At 39.6% G+C, this 20429-nt stretch overlaps 1 protein-coding gene across 1 annotated transcript in view; it reads left to right on the forward strand.

Moving 5' to 3' along the window:
* Nucleotides 1–20429, forward strand: part of TBC1D9 (TBC1 domain family member 9) — a 52793-nt gene that overhangs the window by 11482 nt on the left and 20882 nt on the right. The window contains exons 2-9 of the mRNA XM_027698832.1: nt 2804–2914; nt 9149–9267; nt 10709–10937; nt 12014–12275; nt 13385–13592; nt 16291–16497; nt 18183–18353; nt 19854–20004. Of these exons, the coding sequence (XP_027554633.1) occupies nt 2804–2914; nt 9149–9267; nt 10709–10937; nt 12014–12275; nt 13385–13592; nt 16291–16497; nt 18183–18353; nt 19854–20004 (1458 nt within the window). The remainder of the gene's footprint in view (nt 1–2803; nt 2915–9148; nt 9268–10708; nt 10938–12013; nt 12276–13384; nt 13593–16290; nt 16498–18182; nt 18354–19853; nt 20005–20429) is intronic.

The following is a 20429-nucleotide window of genomic DNA, read 5'->3' on the forward strand; positions in this document are numbered from 1 at the left end:
CTGGTTGCATCACGTCTGCATTGCAAAAAACCCTCAACCAAAAAACGAATACCCAAACCCTAAAAGCCAGTGCTGACCTAGCAATGCAAAACAGAACAGTTCCTGAAGGAGGGCAGACAGGTGTAGCTGCATGACTGCACAAGGAAATATTTACTGGTTTTAACATTATAAAAACACATAATTTATTTTTTTAAATATCACATGTATCATCTATCAAAATAGCTATGTGATGATAGAAGTAAGGTTTTCCTGATAAACTGTCTGTTGCAATTATCTTGGTAAGCTAGACTTTGAATTTCCATGGGATCTTCTGGAGTTCTGTGAATTTTCTTCCTTTAACCTCACTACACGGTTATTTCCATGTCCTGTTTCCACTGCTGAAAAGCCCCAGGGCAACACCTACTTACTACACCACTGGAAAGTATTATTTGTTTTCTTTTCCTTTCCTACCTCCCATCTGTTGTTTCAGTGCTGGCTTGTCTCTTCTGTTGGTGGTTTGTTTTTGGTTTTTTTTTGTGCTTTCCACGTTTCTTGAATACATGCTTTATCTTACAATGTTTGGTGGCACGGGGGGCTGTTCCTCTCCCATATCCAGGTAGGATGGGAAACTCTTCTGAACTTAATGCTGCTGCACCAAGTCAGTAGGTTTGTTGTGGCTCCCTGACCTTACCTGCATATCCCATTTTTCACAGCTGCAGTGCCCTCCTAGAACTAGGGGCAGAATTTGTTGGCAGGACCACCCACACGCCAACAAATTTGGAAATACAGCAGGAGGAGAGAAACAAGCATATTTTTAAAGAATGCAGGGAATTAACAGTGTTTCTGTAGCTCAGAGAAGATTGCATTTGGCCAGCATACAACTTTATTTAGATATTACATCATGCCTAGTGCATATTTAGTACTGTCAGTAGTCATGTGAAGCTGAAAAGCATAAAGAATCTTTGCTTAATTCTGCTGTGTTTGCAGCAAACCCAGATGATGAAGGCAGTGTAGTGTCTGGCTTGATCTGCGCTCCAGCTGAGCTCACTGGCAGCTTTAAGTGTCTGAGGATCTTTGCCCTTGATTGAAGTAGTAATGTGGTTTCTGGACCAGGACCATACTGGATTTGTGAAGCTCAGAAGGAGAGTATATTTAACTGAAAAAAAAAATAATTGAAGTAGCATTAATATTATAACCTACTTAATTCTCCTGAGTTTGGAGGGAGTGAGGGTGTATCTAGCAGGGCTGGGGGAGGATTGTTCAGAGGCATCTTCTCAGTATACACTAGTAATCAAAATGTGTGAGAGATGAGGGTTTAAGATGGCAATAGGAGCAACTAAAGCTAGTTAGACTAATGAACATTGGGATATTTTACATTAACATTTTTGTTTGTATCCTGTAATTCACAGATAGCTTTGTAACACACCTTACTAATGACCTTGTGTTGTGTCCAGACTTGTTTCTCATGTACTTTAGAATTCTTGTATTAAAAAGTGGTGGATATTGAGGCATTGGGCAGAAAGAGGTTACAATTGATCTGGCCTGTGAAGATCTATATAAAACGAAATAGAAAACGTAAAATGGGGAAATACAAAATCACTGATAAGCAGGGTATTTCTAAGTATCAGTTTCAGTTCAGATTTAAGTGATCTACTGAGATGGAAAACGGGTAATGCTTTTTTATCTTTGTGATGCATAATGCAAATCTGAAAGAAGAACGGCGAGGGAAACAGTCTTCTGTATCAGTTGTGACAGAGGAGAATGAGGAACTAATAAAACTGTGACAGTAAAAGATGAAAACAGCCACTTGAAAGGAGAAGAAAACTTTACCAGGAGTGTTTTAAAACATTCATTTCAGCTGTTTACAAAAAAAACCCTAATAAGTATCTGCAGAAAAAAAAATCTTCAGAACTTCATCCATTTGTTTTCAGTGTGTTTGAAATTTTTTTCAAACGATTGAAACAATTTGCTGGGAACTTCAACATGAGAATTTAAATGTGACATTTCTGCAGGGGAGATGAAAAATTTTTTTGGAGGTGAAAAGGGGAAAAACTTTAATTTATTTTTAAAAATAAATCGGTCTTTCTTGTGGGAGAGAGTTTTGGGGCGTTAGAGTTTTGGTTTGTGTGTAGTTTATTATAAAAATAAGATCAAGAATTTCTGGAAATATAGTTAGGAATTATTGGTAGCTTTTGGTATGCAACTGTTGATGGCCCCCTCAGTAGCAAAGAATTTTCAAAGCTACTTCTGGAAAACAGTATGGCTTTGTCTTTCCCTAGTATCCTTTCATCTGAAAAACAGCTTGACTCTAAGGCATTTTGATCCTTTCTACCCTGGAGAATCAGACCATTAAGTAGCAAAATTATTTTTGCTGGAAGTCTTAGTTTTTCCTAGCCGACATTCCAGTTTTGAATGCTTTTAGGGTGTATTGTCTGGGGGTTTTTTGTTGGTGTTGGAGGAGGGGGTTGTAGTTGGTGGTTTTTTTTTTCCCCAGGGCTCCAACAGTATATGAAACACAGGAAAGGACTAAATAACATTTGAACATGATTTGATAACACAACTATCTTCTGCTTTACTTCAATTTGTTTGTCTTTATGTTAGAATTGAGGTACATTTAAGTGCTGAAGTCCTATTGAAATGGAAGATTTTTCCCTGTTGGGTCACTTTTCTTCTTTACAACATGAGACAACAAGCATGGGGATGAATATATAGGTCTGCATTTTGCCATGGAGGGCAAAATGGAATGGGGAGGGGCTGCAGAGGCCCCTTCTGGGGGATCTTGAATTGTCCATCACTGTTTTCATCATAATTTCCTGTTCCATAGGTCTCCTTGTGGGTACTCTTGATGTCGTGTTGGACTCCAGTGCCAGAGTGGCACCATATCGAATCCTCTACCAAGCTCCAGACTCCCTGGTCTATTGGACTATTGCCTGTGGTAAGGACAAATACACTGACATGGATTTTTATTCTTCCTGGATACTGTGTCACATACTTTAGAGAGCATCCTTCCTGCTGAGCGCAGTCGTTTGAGGACAAATAAATGGGTCAGGATGAAAACCTGCTGTAGTGGTAAAACTGAGAAACTCATGAGCTTCTAATAGTCAGACTTGAATGCCAGAGTGTGTGTGTGTTATGCACAGTGACCGAGTAAAACTAGGAATGGCCATGGAGTAGGGACAGAAGCCTCTGTTATTTCCCACTCTTCATCTCCCAGAGGTGTTCCCAGGCAAGCAGTGTAGTATCCATTCCTCCTTCTTGCATGCTCTTCTCCATGCCCATGGCTCACTCCTGCAGCACTTCTAAAGTGCAGCATTCCTGGGTGATGGGGTATCTCTAGAGAGGGTGGTCAGAGGAATACCTGGATTATAGGCCCCAAATTACCCAGGCAGGACACCTGGCTTCCCTTGCAATGGTAACCAGGAAAAATATGCAGCCCCGGCGCTCACGCGAATACATACAGGCTGATAGCATTTCCTGGATAGTGAACTCAGTCTCCTCCAGGATAAATACCATCTAGATCCCAGGGATGCCTACCTCTTGGGTGTTTATTTCAGCCAGTGTGTGTATGATGTACTTGAAAATTCAGCAAGATGGTAGCTAGGTTAAATACATAAGTGTGTGTTTTGGTCATTAATGCTCCAACTTGGACAGATCTAACAGTAAGACTGTTCCTTCTGTCTTTATGGTAGTTATTGAAAACAACTGAGTTTTGAAAAACAATTGAATTATGAAAACAATTTTCATACATTAAATAGGACTTTTGATTGCATCAGATCCTGTACTAAATGCTTGTTTCTGTGGTCAGGTACTGATTGCAAGTAGCATCAAAGAGAATGTAGTTGGTCTCACATTTTGATCGCTGGTTTTGTGTCCGGAGTTGAATGCAGGAGATCAAGGTCTCTTGGCTTTGATCTGCCAAGCCTGTAAGGTCAGATCCTCGGTTTGGTAGTGTTGCTTTTCAGTCTTAGCAAATGGAAACTTCTCCATGCAACACCTCGAGCTCAATAGTTTCAGCAGCTGTTTTAGGCAACATCTGAAACTCTGTTCATTTGAAAGAAAATTGAGAAAAGAGGGCAGATGAGAAGTGCATACGTGCCTGTCATCTCTTTAATGCCCTCGTAACCCCCAGCACCCACAATGCTGCCTGACTTTCAGAAACACTAGTTAATGAAGCTCTAGGACTCTCCTGGCCTAACAGTGCTGTCTCATCAGTGCACATGCTCTCAACAAAAATTTTGTCATTTAGACAATTTGGATTTTCCTCTGGAAAAATCCCCTCTTGGGAAGGGAAGAGGAAGAGGAATGAATGGAGGTTTGCAACAGATATAACAATGTTGGCAGTTCAGAGCAGGCTCTGTTCTTAGGAGCATATGATTTGTGTGTCTCACAAAGGTGATATCAAACCTGAATCCAATAGGAAATTTTTTAATAGCTCGTATTAGCACAACTGTTTCTTGTTATTTTGATAGTATCAGACCTAAAAGAAGGCATGAATTTAAACAGCCTTTTCCCCTCTACATCTATTTGTACCAACTCCCTGAGGATTTTAAAATTCATATAACATAATTTATCTTTTGTGACAGCTAATAGTAAAACCAGATATTAATGAAATTGCCAATATTATGAAGGTTTTTTCCAAATCTTCATTTAACTGCGTGCTTTGTACTGTCATCTACTCTACTGTGACCGTAAAAAATGCATGTCAACTTTCTATGGATCTCAGTCATGAGAAAGAAGTTTAAAAGTTCTTGCCCGTATGTTTATTTACACTATTGGTGCACAAGTTGAGGTAATTGCACATAAAATCCCTTTTTCCCTTCATCCCGATTTCAATGTGCAGCAATTAGTAACCATAAACTTGAAAGAGGGCAACTGAGGACACAAGTTTTTTTGCTGTTTGCAGACTCCCTTCCAAAGAAAACAACTTTGGAAATAGGCCATATGACTTTTCTTTAAGTGTTTTTGCAGGTTGTTTTGCATGGTGCCTGTAGACAATTACTATAATTTTATACTTACAGTGTGTGCCCTCAGATAACCAGGGGCATAAAATGGAAGGCAGATGAGTTATGGTCCCAGAATAAATGAATGTACCATTCATGTAGAATTTATGGTGTTGATGAACTGTGGGAGTTCTTTTTCTCTTCTGTGACCAATATTGTGGATTTTATGTAAAAAGATGGTACTGTGTTTACATTTAAGCTACTATTAATAAACATGCTCTTCAATTATGAATCTTAGCCCTAATTGGTAATGTAGTTGATGTATATATCCGTGATTTTGTTTTGTGGAGTGTTTCTTGAATCTTTAGTCTCCTAATATCTGGTTGATGGCTTAGTTATTTTTGTTAAATTATAAGACTGCACTAGCTTAGTCTTGTCACCTGAGGGGAATAGTGTGGGTTTAACAGGGAGGTAAAATTTTACAGAAAGCAAATAATTTATCTACATAACCTTGAAGCTGAGCAGCCCAGGGTTCCCTAAGGCTCTACACTGTGGTTATTTTATGAATTTGCAACTAAAGCAATTCAGTCTGAACTGATCAAGGGTTGTTAAAATTATATGGGTTACTAAGGAGTTTGGCTGCATTTAGCTATGCAACTTGGATTTGTCCTGCATTGTTCCTCCCTGTTCCCTAAGGGTAGTGCTGGTTATTTAGTACTTGTAATCTCTTACTTTTACAGAAATTTGTCATATTCTTCATCGCCAGCCAGTCAGGAAGGGGATTGTCCTGCTCTGCTCTGCACTGGGGCAGCCTCACCTTGAATATTGTGGCAGTTTTGGGCACCACAATATAAGAAAGATATTAAGCCATTAGAGAGAGTCCAAAGGAGGGCAACAAAGATGGTGAAGGGCCTTGAGGGGAAGCCGTGTGAGGAGCGGCTGAGAGCACTGGGTCTGTTCAGTCTTGGGGAGAGGAGACTGAGGGGAGACCTCACTGCAGTTACAACTTCCTTGTGAGGGGAAGAGGAGGGGCAGGCACTGATCTCTTCTCTGTGATGACCAGGGACAGGACCTGAGGGAATGGGCTGAAGTTGTGTCAGGGGACGTTTAGGTTAGATAGTAGAAAAAGGTTCTTCACCTAGAGGGTGGTTGGGCACTGGAACAGGCTCCCTAGGGAAGTGGTCACAGCACCAAGCCTGACAGAGTTCAAGAAGTGTTTGGACAATGCTCTCAGGCACATGGTGTGACTCTTGGGGATGGTGCTGTGCAGGGTCAGAAACTGGACCTTGTGGGTCCCTTCCAGCTCAACATATTCTGTGATTCTATCTCCAGTAAGTAGATGTACAGACTGACTCAAAGAAATGTGTTCAGGTTGACTAACAAGCATCTCAAGTAAGTATATCTGCTTGGAAGAGAAAACTGGACATGACAGCCTCATCAGCTGTCTCAAGTTAAGCCATTCCTATTTCTTAGTCACCAGCTGAAACAAAACTGAGATCATACTTCTGAGTGTGTTTGAAAGCATGTTTATATGACTTTTAAGTTTTCTTCTCAGGACTTAACTTGATCACTTTTCCTCTGTACCTTCACTTCCTACCTTACACAAACCAACCTAGATGTTAGAAACCTAACCCTGACTCTGAGAGATGCTCCCATGTTGCTCATGCTGTTACTGCACCACACCTGCTAGGCAACTGCCCCTTCTCATTCTCTCTCCAACTGGGGATATTAATTAAGTTTATTACTAACAAAATCAGAGCAGGATAATGAGAAGTAAAATAAATCTTAAAAACACTTTACCTCCACCCCTCCTTCCTTCCCAACTCTACCTCCTCCCCCGCAGCGGCGCAGGGAGACGGGAGCGGGTGGGTTACGGTCAGGTCATCACAAGTTGCTTCTGCCACTGCTCAGGGAGAGGAGTCCTTCCCCTGCTCCAGTGTGGGGTCCCACCCACGGGAGAGAGTGCTCCATGAACTTGTGCACTGTGAGTCTGTCCCACAGGCAACAGTTCTTCACGAACTGCTGCAACATGGGTCACTCTTCTACGGGATGCAGTCCCTCAAGAACAGCCTGCTCTGGCATGGGTCCCCCACAGGGCCACAAGTCCCACCGGGAAACCTGCTCCAGTGTGGGCTCCTCTGTCCATGGGTCAGCAGGTCCCTGCCAGCAGCCTGCTCCATCATGAACCTCCCACGGGATCACAGCCCAGATATCCACCTGTTCCGGCATGGGCTCCTCCCTGGGCTGCAGGTGGATCTCTGCATCCCTGTGGTCTTCCATGGGCTGCAGGGGCACAGCTGCATCACCATGGGCTGCACCATGGGCTGCTGGGGAACCTCGGCACCTGGAGCACCTCCTCCCCTTCCTTCTCCACTGACCTTGTTGTCTGCAGAGTTCAATACACTAAGATAGGCAAAAACTTGCCAGTAATGGAGAGAAAATAACTTGTAGTTTAAAACATTGCAGCAAAAGTGTTTTTTAATCCTGAGTAAACAAAGCAAAGAGAAAGATCTAGCCTGTGATGATGAATTGATAACTGGAGTGTAGGTTTTGGGTTGATTTCATGATCTGCTGAGACTTGGGAGAGTAAATAGTAATATAGTGGAGTGGTGGTGAAAATGAGATGGATTGTTGCAGGTTGAGAATAGTCAACCAAAGCAGGTCCATAAGAAGTGATGAAAAATAATTGATGAACCACAAACCAGAAATAGACAGCCTTAATAAATAGTTCATCATGATAGTGTGTCTGCACTGCTTGTCGCTGCTCTTGAAGAGATAAGCAATTTTTCTGATGACAGTCTGGTTTTATATACATAGCTCATGCATTTTATCATTGATTTTTACAGCAGTTTAAAAGCCAAGAAGAAATAAAATAGTCTTCAGACCACCTCCTGAGTTCCAGAATAGTCTGGTTGCATCCAATAGTTTTAAGAGGAAGCAGCAGTGGTTCTGAAATATTGATTACATATGCAGGCTATTCTGCAACATCATTTATGTATCCGTACTACAACTAGAATTGTGAAATTCCCCTGGAAGTTGCACAGAATGTTGCATTCTGTTGCCTTCTTGGAGTTGTATTAAAGCTCTGATTGTTTACTGTACAAAGATTATTGTTCCCCATCACTCGCTATTGAAGTAAGCTGAAGAAGTTATTAGCAGCAGCTTGTTGCAATTTAACCTCTTTCCAGTGGTTGTTTCACATGAGCCTTTATTTTGTTGGGTTCTGTAGGCATTATTTAGCTGGTAGGTCCTCTGTGAATATGTAGTGTTTGTTTTCTGAAACTACTTAAATTTTGACAGAATTCCCTCAAAATACTTTTTTTGGGGGAATCATTTTTTTTGATCGCTTGGGTTTATTCTTCCTTCTGGGGGGAGGTGGCACGGGGAGATCCTGAAGAGCACCAATGACTTTATTCTGCAAGATGTTGAGAATGGGATCAAAATAGAAGTTATATTTATTACAATCCATCTGAAGTAAAATAGAAGAAAACTTTGTATTTATAAACTCTAGTTCATACATGAAGCTTTTTCGTCCCTTTCTATAAGACTTTACAGGCTACATGTATGCTGATTCCTCAGTATCATTTATCTCACTTGACCCCTTTTGATCTCCTAAGGAAACAAGGGTCATCAAAGTTTTTGATTTATTATTTCATCATTAAAAATAAACCACCTCTAACAACCATCTTCCCCTAAAAGGTACAGCTTTCTTAGAGGTCTTTCAGCACTTTTTTTGAGGAAGGGACATTGTAGTAGAATTGTCAGGAAAATGATGCCTTTTAGCTATTATTCTTGAAATTTTGTCATTGTTTCATAATTTGGAGATGCATCTAATGGTGGAGATTTTATGAACCAATGGTAGAATATACAACTGTAGGGTTTGTACTGTCAGTTCCTAAAAGATGCAGGTAATACCTTTCTAACTCTTTAATGTCACATTAGGCATCTCAGTGTCGTCGTAGTTAGAATTCTACAAGTAGGGGGCTTTTGCTTATGATACTGACATAAGTAGCTTGTGCTTCTCACAGAATAGTCTTGAATGTTGCTGCCTATTTATTATGAAATCAAATACAATGGGAGAAAATTTTGGAATTTCCAGACATCTAGTGAAATCTTGCATCTCCAGTTGCTGACAAATTTTCTTAGAGTCTTCTGTTTATGATTAAGAGGCCATTGACGCCAGTGAAATACTTCTTTTGTGACTTTTGGTTGGGTTTTTTTACGTACAGGTTGCTCAAGGAAAGAAATCACTGAACACTGGGAATGGCTTGAACAGCATTTGTTGCAAACGCTTTCAATCTTCGAAAATGAGAACGACATAAACACATTTGTCAGAGGAAAAATACAGGTAGTGTATATGCTACTATAAATGTTGTTAGTGATAAATGTGACTGTGGAAGGAAAACTGATGTGAATTCTAAACGAATTTGACCTGATAGTCCCTAGGCTGCTCTGCATTTTTGAAGGAAAACCAGATGCTAAGTAGCAACATGTGTGTAAAAATCAGGGAAACTGAGATTAGTGCACATACCTATAGCACTGTGATCTAAAAAAATCCCCATATAAATATATAGGCAGGGCTTCAGACATTATAAGTTCTAAAATTAATTGTGCTGTTGCCTGTCTTAATCTTTGACAGTTTTCTACGTAACTGTTTTTCGAGTGCAAAGCTTTATTTTTTTTTTTCATATACTCATAATGTCTCCTTCCCCTCTTCTGTGTAGTTAAATCCTGTAGTTCTGGCATTTACATTTCATGTATTAGGGGTTGCTGGTTCATTGATTTGTTTGGTTGGTTGTGGGGGGTATGAAGGTGTTGGTTTTCTCAGAATTTCTTTTTCTCTTTATAGGAGAGATAGTAGCTATAGTGGTAAAAAGTGCTTTATCTGCATTATCTAAAAATAAATACTTGGTAAAAGATTGATTATAAGCAACATAACTGTGTTTACTGGGTGTGTGTTCTAAGCGTATGCTTTGCTTCATTCCTTTTTTAACATTTCATGTAATAAGTCAATGTCTTAAGAATCCCCCAGTTGCTTGTGTTTTACTAGTGACTCAGATTTGAGGGCTACAGATGGTCATGGAAACATAGGAAAAGACCTCTGTCTTGTGAAATATAATCCTTTAAGGAAATTGTTACTTCTTAGAATTGGACAAATATTAAATGTGAATTTAGTCTTGTACTACTAAATATTACTTATAAGTAGTATTGTTCTACTTCTATTACTAAATGTGAATTCTCTGTCTTATACTCTGCATTCCATGTAAATACAGAGCGAGTTGAAGGAAAAAGGCAGTTTCCATTTTGTAACTTTAATATTAAGGCAATAGAGATTATTATAAAAGAAATTGGGAAAATAAGTGAATAGACCAGAGCTTCAGCATAGAACAGAAGGAACTGTAGTCTTCAAGATATCAAGAGCAGCTTTTCACCAGGCAGTTGCCACTTCAAATTTCATTAAGCTCATCAGCACCTGAAAGTGGGAATAATATTTTCCATTGTGACAGTTAATCTAATAGAAGATTTTTTTTTCTTTTGCTCTTCTCTTTTGCTCGAGGTCCAGTGAAAGGGGTCATAGAAGTCATTTGATATTTTCCCTCTTGAATAACAGATCCTTTTTTTTCCTTTCATTTTTCCTTCTCTTTTGAAAAAAATTTTCTGGTGAAATCCTATCTCAGGGAGCATATTTATGCCTAGGAGGAAAATATTACAAATCCCAGTGGTAATTAGGATATCTGATACCCCGTGGCAACTAACATGTTGTGTACTTCTTTCACTCCCTACTCTAGGGCATCATTGCTGAGTACAACAAAATCAATGGCATCAAAGAGGATGACGATACAGAAAAATTCAAGGAAGCCATAGTGAAATTTCACAAACTTTTTGGCATGCCAGAAGAAGAGAAATTGGTGAACTACTACTCCTGCAGTTACTGGAAGGGGAAGGTGCCCCGTCAGGGCTGGGTGTATCTCAGCATTAATCACCTTTGCTTTTACTCTTTCCTTATGGGCAGGGAAGGTATGTTTTTGATGGAATGGTAATCTGTGCATCTAAGAATTGTTAGGAAATCTTCTGTAGTTTATTACTTTCACCTGCTGAATGCTAGGGCTAAAAAGACACTGCTGAGAAAAAGAGCAGGGAGCAATTCCCTGATTGTCACCCTGCTTCACTGCACACTTTTGTTCCCTTGTTTGTTTTGTATTTCTCGAAGTAGTTCTCTCTAAAACAATACCTGTGCATTGTTTAGAGACGTGGTTCACTTCAGGGACTGTGCACAAAAGGGAATAGGGACGAGATCACACCAGTTTTGGCTCCTTCTGCTCTTATACAATCCTGCAGTACTTCTCTGGCAGACTTTGCAACCTCAAATGCCACATGTACTCTTGTACAACTCCAGAACGTAAAGGTCTCAGAGGAGACCCAGAATGAGCTACATAGTGTGGATGCAACCAGTCTGCTCTAGAGGGAATTAATTCAAAGCAGTGTGGAGGTGAATGAATCTGCAGTACTTGGTTATGGGCAATGGATCAATCCCCAGTCTGAATGGCTGGATTTTCTTTTTTTTCCTTGGTTGTTTTGTTTGATTGGTTGGTTGGTTTGGTTTGTTTGTGGTTTTTTGTTTGTTTTTTTTAATAAATATAGATTTAGCCTCTCTTTTAAGGACACCACCTATACTGGTGTTTGGAAAAAAGCAAAGGATCTGTCATTACTGTAATATTTGAAACTTTTAATTGTATAAAAATAACTCAAGCCTGCCTGATGTGTTTAGACTGTTTCTTTGCTTCCGTAGGAAAAGAGGATATCAGAGTCTAGCAAGTGCTGTGGCAATGATAAGTTGTGTTAGACTACCCAGCATTGTGATGCTTGTGTGGTGTTCTGTAAACAAAGTAAATGATATTTAAACTCTTTTATCTGCTGCTTGTCAGGTGATAGTAGTTTGTTTGTACAAGCTGGGTCTATTTGTGCTGAGCTCCCAACTTTTCAAGATGCAATGAAAATCCCTCTGAATGCATTTTATACGAAGAGGAAGATAAATGCTCTTGAATATGCTCATTTTGGTACTGAATCTTTTTTCTTTGTTTGCTCCTGTTCAGCAAAGCTAGTTATCCGCTGGGTTGATATCACTCAACTTGAAAAGAATGCTACTCTGCTCTTCCCTGATATGATCAAAGTGAGCACAAGGTCAAGTGAACATTTTTTCTCAGTATTCCTTAATATCAGTGAGACATTTAAACTAATGGAACAGCTTGCCAATATAGCGATGCGACAGCTTTTGGACAATGAAGGATTTGAACAAGACAGGTCATTACCCAAACTGAAAAAGAAATCCCCCAAAAAAGTATCTGCACTAAAACGGTAGGTATAGCACTGTCTCTTAGCCATTTGTTCCTCCTCAACCCTTTTACTTCCAAGATTTCATCCAAAAGTTTTCTAATGTTGCTGCCATTTACTGTTACTCCAAAAGGAATTATTGATTCCAGCGGTGGCAAAGTGTAATTATTTGAATATAATTACTTGGTGTCCTGTAGAAATAGGAAAGGGACAACATTTGAATATGAATATATTGTAAAAAATAAAAGAAACTTGAGCCAAATTCTAGTTTGTTCAGAAGCTCCTTAGAGTCTCTCTCAACACTGGCTGCACCTGTTGTAAGGCTGTTTTATGTCACTAGGAGAAGGTAATAAAGTGATTTAAGTATTATTAAGAAATGTGTGTAACATTCATATTTGATCCTAAAACTGGGATTGAAAAATGATTCTAGGTAATGAATTCTATATAAAACTTACTTTAGGTAACAGGGATACAAAAATTGACATAAAATTATAGGGGATGAAGAACTATCTGGAAAATATTTCTGCTTCTTTTGTATCATACTGCAATTAGTTAATTTCTTTAAATTTTTTTCATTATATGTTGGTCATTTTAGTGAACCATGCAGAATTGTAATCAGTGCTTGTTTTTATTTCTCATTATTTAGTGACATCTAACATGCAATATATCACTTGGGTTTGTCTTTCTTAATAGTAAGTGTTTTGCACTGAATATGTTATCAAGATTAAGTCTTGAAATTGTTAACAAACTAACGCTAAGGATTCCATCATGTTAATAAATAATCCTCAAAGAAGCATTTTTTATTACTTTTTAATAGAAAACGGATTCACTGTATATATTCTCAGAAAGCAGGGATGAATATGGAAAGCTCATCCAGTCCTTCCCCTCTGAGAAGTTAGGATAAATGTTTAAGTCACTCATGGCAGATTTTTTTTTTTCATGTAGTTTCAGAGCCTTTCAACAGTGAAGACTATACATCCCCTTACATGCAAACTATTTCCACTGTTTTGCTGTACACTCCGTGCTAAGCTGAGTTGTATGTTGCAAGTAACTTACCATGATTTGCATAAAATAGATCTTAAAATGTATTATGTATTTCTTAAAAGAAGAAAATCTCTCTGTGGGTTTTTCAGGGATCTTGATGCCAGAGCAAAGAGTGAGAGATACCGTGCACTGTTCCGGCTTCCCAAGGATGAGAAATTAGATGGACACACAGACTGTACTCTTTGGACTCCATTCAACAAAATGCATATTTTGGGTCAGATGTTTGTTTCTACAAACTACATTTGCTTTACTAGTAAAGAAGAAAACTTGTGCAGCCTTATTATCCCTCTTCGAGAGGTAAATATTTGTATTTGTAAATTTATAGGGCAAATAATAAAGTCCTCTTGGATATTGCATCCTAGCTTTGATTTTTTTTTTTTTTGAGAAAAACCTCTTTTGATCCTTTAAATCTCTTGTGAGCATACCATTCTGATGTGTTCTAAGTAATATTTAATGACTGTGTATCTTAGTTTGTGATTCCTACTACTAAAATTCACAGGCAGTTCTTTCAGTTTTCACAATCCCTGTGAGTCCTTCCTGTCCCATAATTTGTATTCAGATTTACAGCCCCTTGTCCTTTTTTTGTGCCTCATAGGGAGAGATGGACTATGAAATTTCCTAGATCAATGAGTAAAAATTCTCTTTAAAAATCTGTCAGACAAGATTTGCTTTTGTCAGATGTGAAAAGATTAAAAAGATCCTAAAGTTTTGAATTGTCTCTTCATGCAGATTTGCAACTGTTTATTCCTATATACGGGTGATATTTGTCAGCATTTTTCAAATTGATGTGTTTACCTTTTTAAAGCTGGTTACTTAAAGAAAATGTTCAGTAAAGAGCTTGTTTGATGCAATAAAAAAATAATTATGTTGGGGAGGTTTTTTATGGTTGACTTGATTTGTGGGTTGATGGAAAATTGTGTAAAGTTCTGGAAGTAGTAGCAAGGCTGATGTAACCAAGGACAGTTTGGCTTAACTGAACCATGGAATATTTCAAGGCACTGTTTCCCCCCACAAATCACTAAGAGTAAAGCAGTATTTGTTAGGAAATGTTGAAGTACAGCTTCTTGACAGCGTGTTGCAATGGCTTTGGTTATTTGAGATGAGACATTCAATTATGGTTGCACTGTTTGTCTGGGAATCAATGGGAACAATGGTCCTCCAGGTAAAGCAGTGGAGGAGGAGAGCAAAGTCTTCATTTAGCAGGGCCTTTTTGCCTACATGCAGATTCAGCAACTGCTTTTGATAACCACAGCCACAGCAGCACAGGATTCAAAGCAGCTCTAAAGCTTTAAGAAATAGCTGAAGGAATAAGTGCTTTTGTGTGAACAAGTTTAAGTCTCAGCACCAGCAAGGAGAACAGTAACCCACAGGGTAATGTCATTCCTCAGAACAACTGATCAGTACCCTTAATAATTAGGAAAAAGCTTTCTATTTAATTAAAGCTTTCGGTTAGACCCTAACCTAATTTCTATATTCTGTGGTATCCTGGAGGTGTTTTGACAGTTGAGACAATAAGCATTGATTCGCAAATTATGGTCAAAAAAGATGTTTTTTGGTGACTGACTGCACTGCTCACTGCACCTACAATAGGTGCACTCTCCAAGATCAGCACTTCAGATGTGTGTGTGTCTCTATTGAATAGGAAATAAATGGAGCAGGGCATCCTTGCTGTAATGTCTGCCCTGTGCTTTTAGAACTTGTCTTTTGTGCTGATTGCGCTCAAACGGTTTTTAAGTGGAAGAGAAAAATAACATGGGAACACTTTTTAGCTAATTTCAATATGCTGTTAGTGAAGATCCTGTAAGATAACAAATAACTAATATGTTTGTAGTTAACAGAAAAATAAAAGGGAGTGGGAAGAACAGAGAAGTGATTTAGCACCTGGAGCTGTGCACTGCAGTCTTTAAATACATCTTCAAAGAAAATGTGGAAAAAATGATTACTCTGTCCATTTAGCTAAAGAGATATTAATATTATAGCACTAATGTCTTACCATTGATTTTCATTTTAAAAAGGGTTTAAAAAAGGAGCGAAAGTAAAGGTCCTAGCAAACTGAAATATGCCCCTTTCTATTCTGAAGGCAGTAAGTCAGTTTTCATTACCTAAGAAATCGTTTAAAGTTGTAAAAACAATATTTACCGTTGTGATTTGTGTTTTGTTCAATGTGTGAACTGCAAAAACTTGATTGATTGATTGATTTTGAAGGCTAATAACTGCTAATGTTTAGAACACACAGCTGTTATGTAATTCATCAACGGTGTGTGACTTGTCCCTGAGATTTCTTTGTGTTAACATGATTTACCGAAAGCTTAGGGAACCAGTTCCCTGTACTCAATAGATTGTTGTATGAGTACTGTTTACAGGTTGGATGGAGTTCAGTTAGATTAGTGACTGCTCCACTAACAATTGAAGGCCAAACAGAAGCCTGCACCTCTCAGAGTTAGATGTTTTCCTTTATAAGAGAAGACATGGTAGGTTAGTTTCCCTTTGTTCTGAGTTTCTGTGTGCTGTGAAAATACAGTTAAAATAACAGTTGTTATCACAGTATCTAACTAGGATATAGTAGTACAGGAGTGTTGTCTCAAAAATGGCTTATTCCGATGTATTGGCAATAAAAGGTAAGCGAAAGTCTTCATTGATTCAACTGAGAAGCAGGAGAGGGATTTGGAAGTCCTACAAAAAGGCCCATAGATCTACCTCCCACAGATGGAATTTTGTTTTACTGATTCTTTTAAAATAAAGCCTGAAGAAAATAAGTTATGCAGAGGAGTTTTGCTGGAGAATGTACTGAAGCCAATTGTTTGAGGGATGACAGCCTTCATCTTTCAGAGTTATAAATCCTTGTATGCAAATCATGTTTTCCATGCTGAGGGATGTCCATAGTGGCTTGATGCAAGAGCAGAAGGAGCGTGGGTTTATTGTGTTAAGATGGTTTATTAGACCAAGCAAGTTGATTAATTAAAGATCTTAAGCTGTAGCTCCTGTTTCTCCCTAGGTGACAATAGTGGAAAAGGCAGACAGTTCCAGTGTGCTGCCCAGCCCGCTGTCAATCAGCACAAAAAACAGAATGACGTTCCTCTTTGCCAACTTGAAAGACAGAGACTTTCTTGTACAGAGGATCTCGGACTTTCTGCAACAAACCACTTCAAAAATATACTTGGAAAAAAATATTTCTGGAAGCTATATCAGCTCAGATGATGAGGTATGTGGAGGAACGTGAATAATTTACTAGAGGGGGATTTTAACTGGTGTGGGAAGAGGGGAGCCAGGAGGAAAGCTAAACCTTTGTACACAGAAATGTTACCTCTTTTGTGTTAGTGCATTTTAGTTTCCTTAAACTGAAGTGTTAAAATTTTACAATAAAGATATCTATTTTTTTGTGTTAGACCTAAAAGAAATCATAACTGCTGAGGAAAAGCTATTCTAACTCCTGCTGATACATTCTGAAATTACAGTGTATCTTGTTGGAAATTGTCATAGCTAATTAACTGGTTAATTGAATGATACTTTTAATATCTATTAACTTGTCCAAGTCAAATGTAATAATGGAATTTTAATAATTTGAAGAAGTTATCATTGGATATGAAACTCCTTTTATTCAAGACTTTAGCTGCTAAATCCCATCCTTTGATTCTTCTGCAAACAACATCTGAGCTGAGCAAGTTTGCATGTGCACGGCTAGTGAACTTTGGAACATTTGAACTAACAAAAAACTCCTGCCCTGTCCTGGACATGAAATGCCCCTATTCTGAACCCCCTCCTTATTTATGTGTGCAAAGTAAATGGTTCTTAAAAGATATGATAATGTACACTTTTCTTAGCCACTTTGAATGTCAAGCCTTCTGCTGAACTCCAGATTTTATGTGTGAAATTTAGGTGCTTCATGCAACGACCTCATCAGATCTGTTAAAGCCAGAAAAGTTTACTAGTTCAGATCTCAAAGCAGAAAAGACTGTTGTGGGTGCATCATTTTGGTTTTATGTGGGTAGATCTCACATTCCAAGTCTGTACTAAGCCCTACCTTAGTATTGCACTGAATAGCCCTACCCTGTTTGCTATGTATATCTTAATAGAATTTTTTTTTACTTGCTTTGTTGATGGTGAGGTATAATTACTCTGTTGTTATAGTTGTATGCCAGAGCACATAGGCATGTATAGTGCTGAAACTGTCTTGCCTTTTGCCCTAAATGGATCTAAGTATTCTACCTACTGAATTATAAACACAAACTAGTAATTCCAAGCATTATTACTACATTTAGTAATATGACTACATATGTAGACATGCATGACTACTATTTGCAATTTCAGGCATTTGGTATGAACTGCTCTATGAGATTTTACTGTGATACAGTTTCAAAAATGTTTGAGAAGTCAGAAAATCCTTTTTCTTTAAAATATTTTTCTTCCACATCGCAATATGACAATATTGAATTTTCTGTAGAACATATTTTTAATCAAGGGGAAAAATAATTTATTTTGTATATATCTGTATAAACATATATACAGATATAAATATGTGGGTTTGTATGTGTACACACACATATAAAAATACCTGTTATATATAAATTTTACATTCTGGACAGTCATGGAGCCACCCATGGAGTTAACAGTCCTACGATGCTGACAGCAGACCAAGGGAGCTGGTTCAGTTGCCCAGGGCTACTTAAAGTTAACATTACCTTAGTGATTCTCATTGTAGAATTTTGTAGTGTTCCAGGGGAGCTATTTAGAAACTGGTTTAATTCCTGCCGTGTCATATGGTCAGCCTGTACATGGGTGACCGTTTGTTACCTGTTAGCATGTATAACTTTTTAGAGTAAAATGAAGTAAAAAGTCCGGACTCTGGGTCATCCCCACATCCGTATTGCTTGTGACTGCTTCCTACAGGTGTTCACAAGATCAAGTAGTTCAGTTTCTGCCAGCCCTCACAAAAGCCTGAGCTCTGAGTCGGAGGGAGAGCGACAGTTCAACCTCAATGACAACGGCATTCCAACAGCAACTCAAGCTTTAATGACCATGTATCGGCGGAGGTCACCTGAGGAGTTCAACCCTAAGCTGGTAAAATGCACCCCTGAGTGCTGTACCTGACTGAAAAAGCTGTTAAAGCATGTTTTCTTTAAAACCCATGTTTCTGACCCAGAAGAGTTTCATCCAGAGCTAATAGGCAGTGCTTTTCACAGAAATAAAGCGTTTTACCAACTTTGCTACAGGAAAAAAAAGCAAAGGAGAGGTTGTATTCCTGTTCTTTAGTACAACTGTGTAGCAGGTTGACCGTGGCCGGATGCCAGGTACCCACTAAAGCCACTCTCTCACTTTCGCCTCTGCAACTGGACAGAGGAGAGAAAAAAAAAACCAGCTAAGGATTCAGGAGTTGAGATAACAGCTGGGAGAGGTCAGTTACTGATTACCTTCACGGGCAAAACAGACTCAAAGTGGGGATAGTACTTAAATTTATTACTAACAGGATAAGAGCCAAAGAGTGAGAAATAAAACAGTCTTAAAAACACCTTCTCCCCACCTCTTGTTCCATATTCTCCCTCCTTCCCCCAGCAGTGCAGGGGGACAGAAAATGGGGGTTATGGTCAGTTGTTGTTTCTGCCACTGCTCAGAGAGAGGAGTCCTTCCCCTGCTCCCGTGGGATCCTTCCCACGGGAGACAGTCCTTGATGGGCCTCTCCAGCCTGAGTCCATCCCTCAGGCAGCAGTTCTTCCCTAACTGCTGTCCCATGGGTCACTCCTCCATGGGGTCAGTCCTTCAGGAATGAGCTGTACTGATGTGCGTCCCCCACAGGGGCCACAAGTCCTACCTGGGAAAAACCTGCTCCAGCCTGGGCTTCCCTCTCCACGAGCTGCAGGTCTCTGGCAGGACCCTGCTCCATCTTGGGCCTCCCACAGGGTCACAGCCTCCTTCCTGCATCCGCCTGCTCCAGCATGGGCTCCTCCATGGGCTGCAGGTGGGTCTCTGCACCCTGATGGTCCTCCATGGGCTGCAGGGGCACAGCTGCTCCACCATGGTCTGCACCACGGGCTGCAGGGGCCTCAGCTCTGGCACCTGGAGCACCTCCTGCCCCTCCTTCTGCACTGACCTTGGTGTCTACGTTGTTGTTCCCATGTTCTCACTCCGCTCTTCCCTGGCTGGCATTCTTTCTGAGCAACAACCTTCTGTTCTTAAATATGTTATCACAGAGACATTACTGTCACTCCTGATTGGCTTGGCCTTGGCCAGAGGCAAGAAGTCCATCCTGGAGCCGGCTGGATTGGCTCCACGGGACAGGGGAAGCTTCTAACAGAAGCCACCCCTGTAGCCTGCCCCCCCCACTACCAAAACCCAGCCACAGAAACCCACTACAAACTGCTTCAATAATATTCTCTTAGCAGCAAGGTCTACTGGGATAGAAACTAGGAAGCCCACTAAGAAGAAAATTGGACTGCAACCAAGTTACTTCTTGCTCACTTGGAAAGTTAGGACACTGTAGGCTTTTTAGCACTTAAGATTTCAGTGGGGCAGAGTGTTGGAAAGAGAAGCTGCATCTTTATGCCTGCCTTCCTTTGCTTTTAGGCTAAAGAGTTCCTGAAGGAACAGGCCTGGAAGATTCACTTTGCTGAATATGGCCAAGGAGTCTGTATGTATCGTACAGAGAAAACCAGAGACCTTGTGCTGAAGGGCATTCCAGAAAGCATGAGAGGGGAACTTTGGCTACTCTTTTCAGGTAGGTATTCATTTGAATGTGACTGTGGGGTATAAGCAGAAGCATGAAGGGGAAAAAAAGATTTCAAAGATGATTAAAGGTGCAGATAATAAGTGTCTCAAAATATATGGAGTAAGTAAGGTCATGATTGTTAGCAGGCACCAGGCAGGTTTAGACAAGAGTTCTAGTAAGTACCTAGTTCTACAAAGAGACTAGTAAGTACCCTTTCTTCAAACAGGCTCACAAATTTAGAGAAGAGTATAAAAAAGCAGAATGCACACTCTGTTACCAGAAGCCAGCATTCTAGGGGCCTCCTGGATGTTCATCATCTACCAGCAAGCCTCGTTCCCATTTACTTAGTAATTTCTGAATCCAATTAAGCTTTTGGCCTTCACAGCAAGTTGTTGCAAGGAATTCCAAAGCTCACGCATGTTGCATGGAACCAC

This window comes from Neopelma chrysocephalum, unplaced genomic scaffold (genome assembly GCF_003984885.1).
Source record: "Neopelma chrysocephalum unplaced genomic scaffold, ASM398488v2 Primary Assembly neopelma1_133, whole genome shotgun sequence".
Taxonomy (NCBI): Eukaryota; Metazoa; Chordata; class Aves; order Passeriformes; family Pipridae; genus Neopelma; species Neopelma chrysocephalum.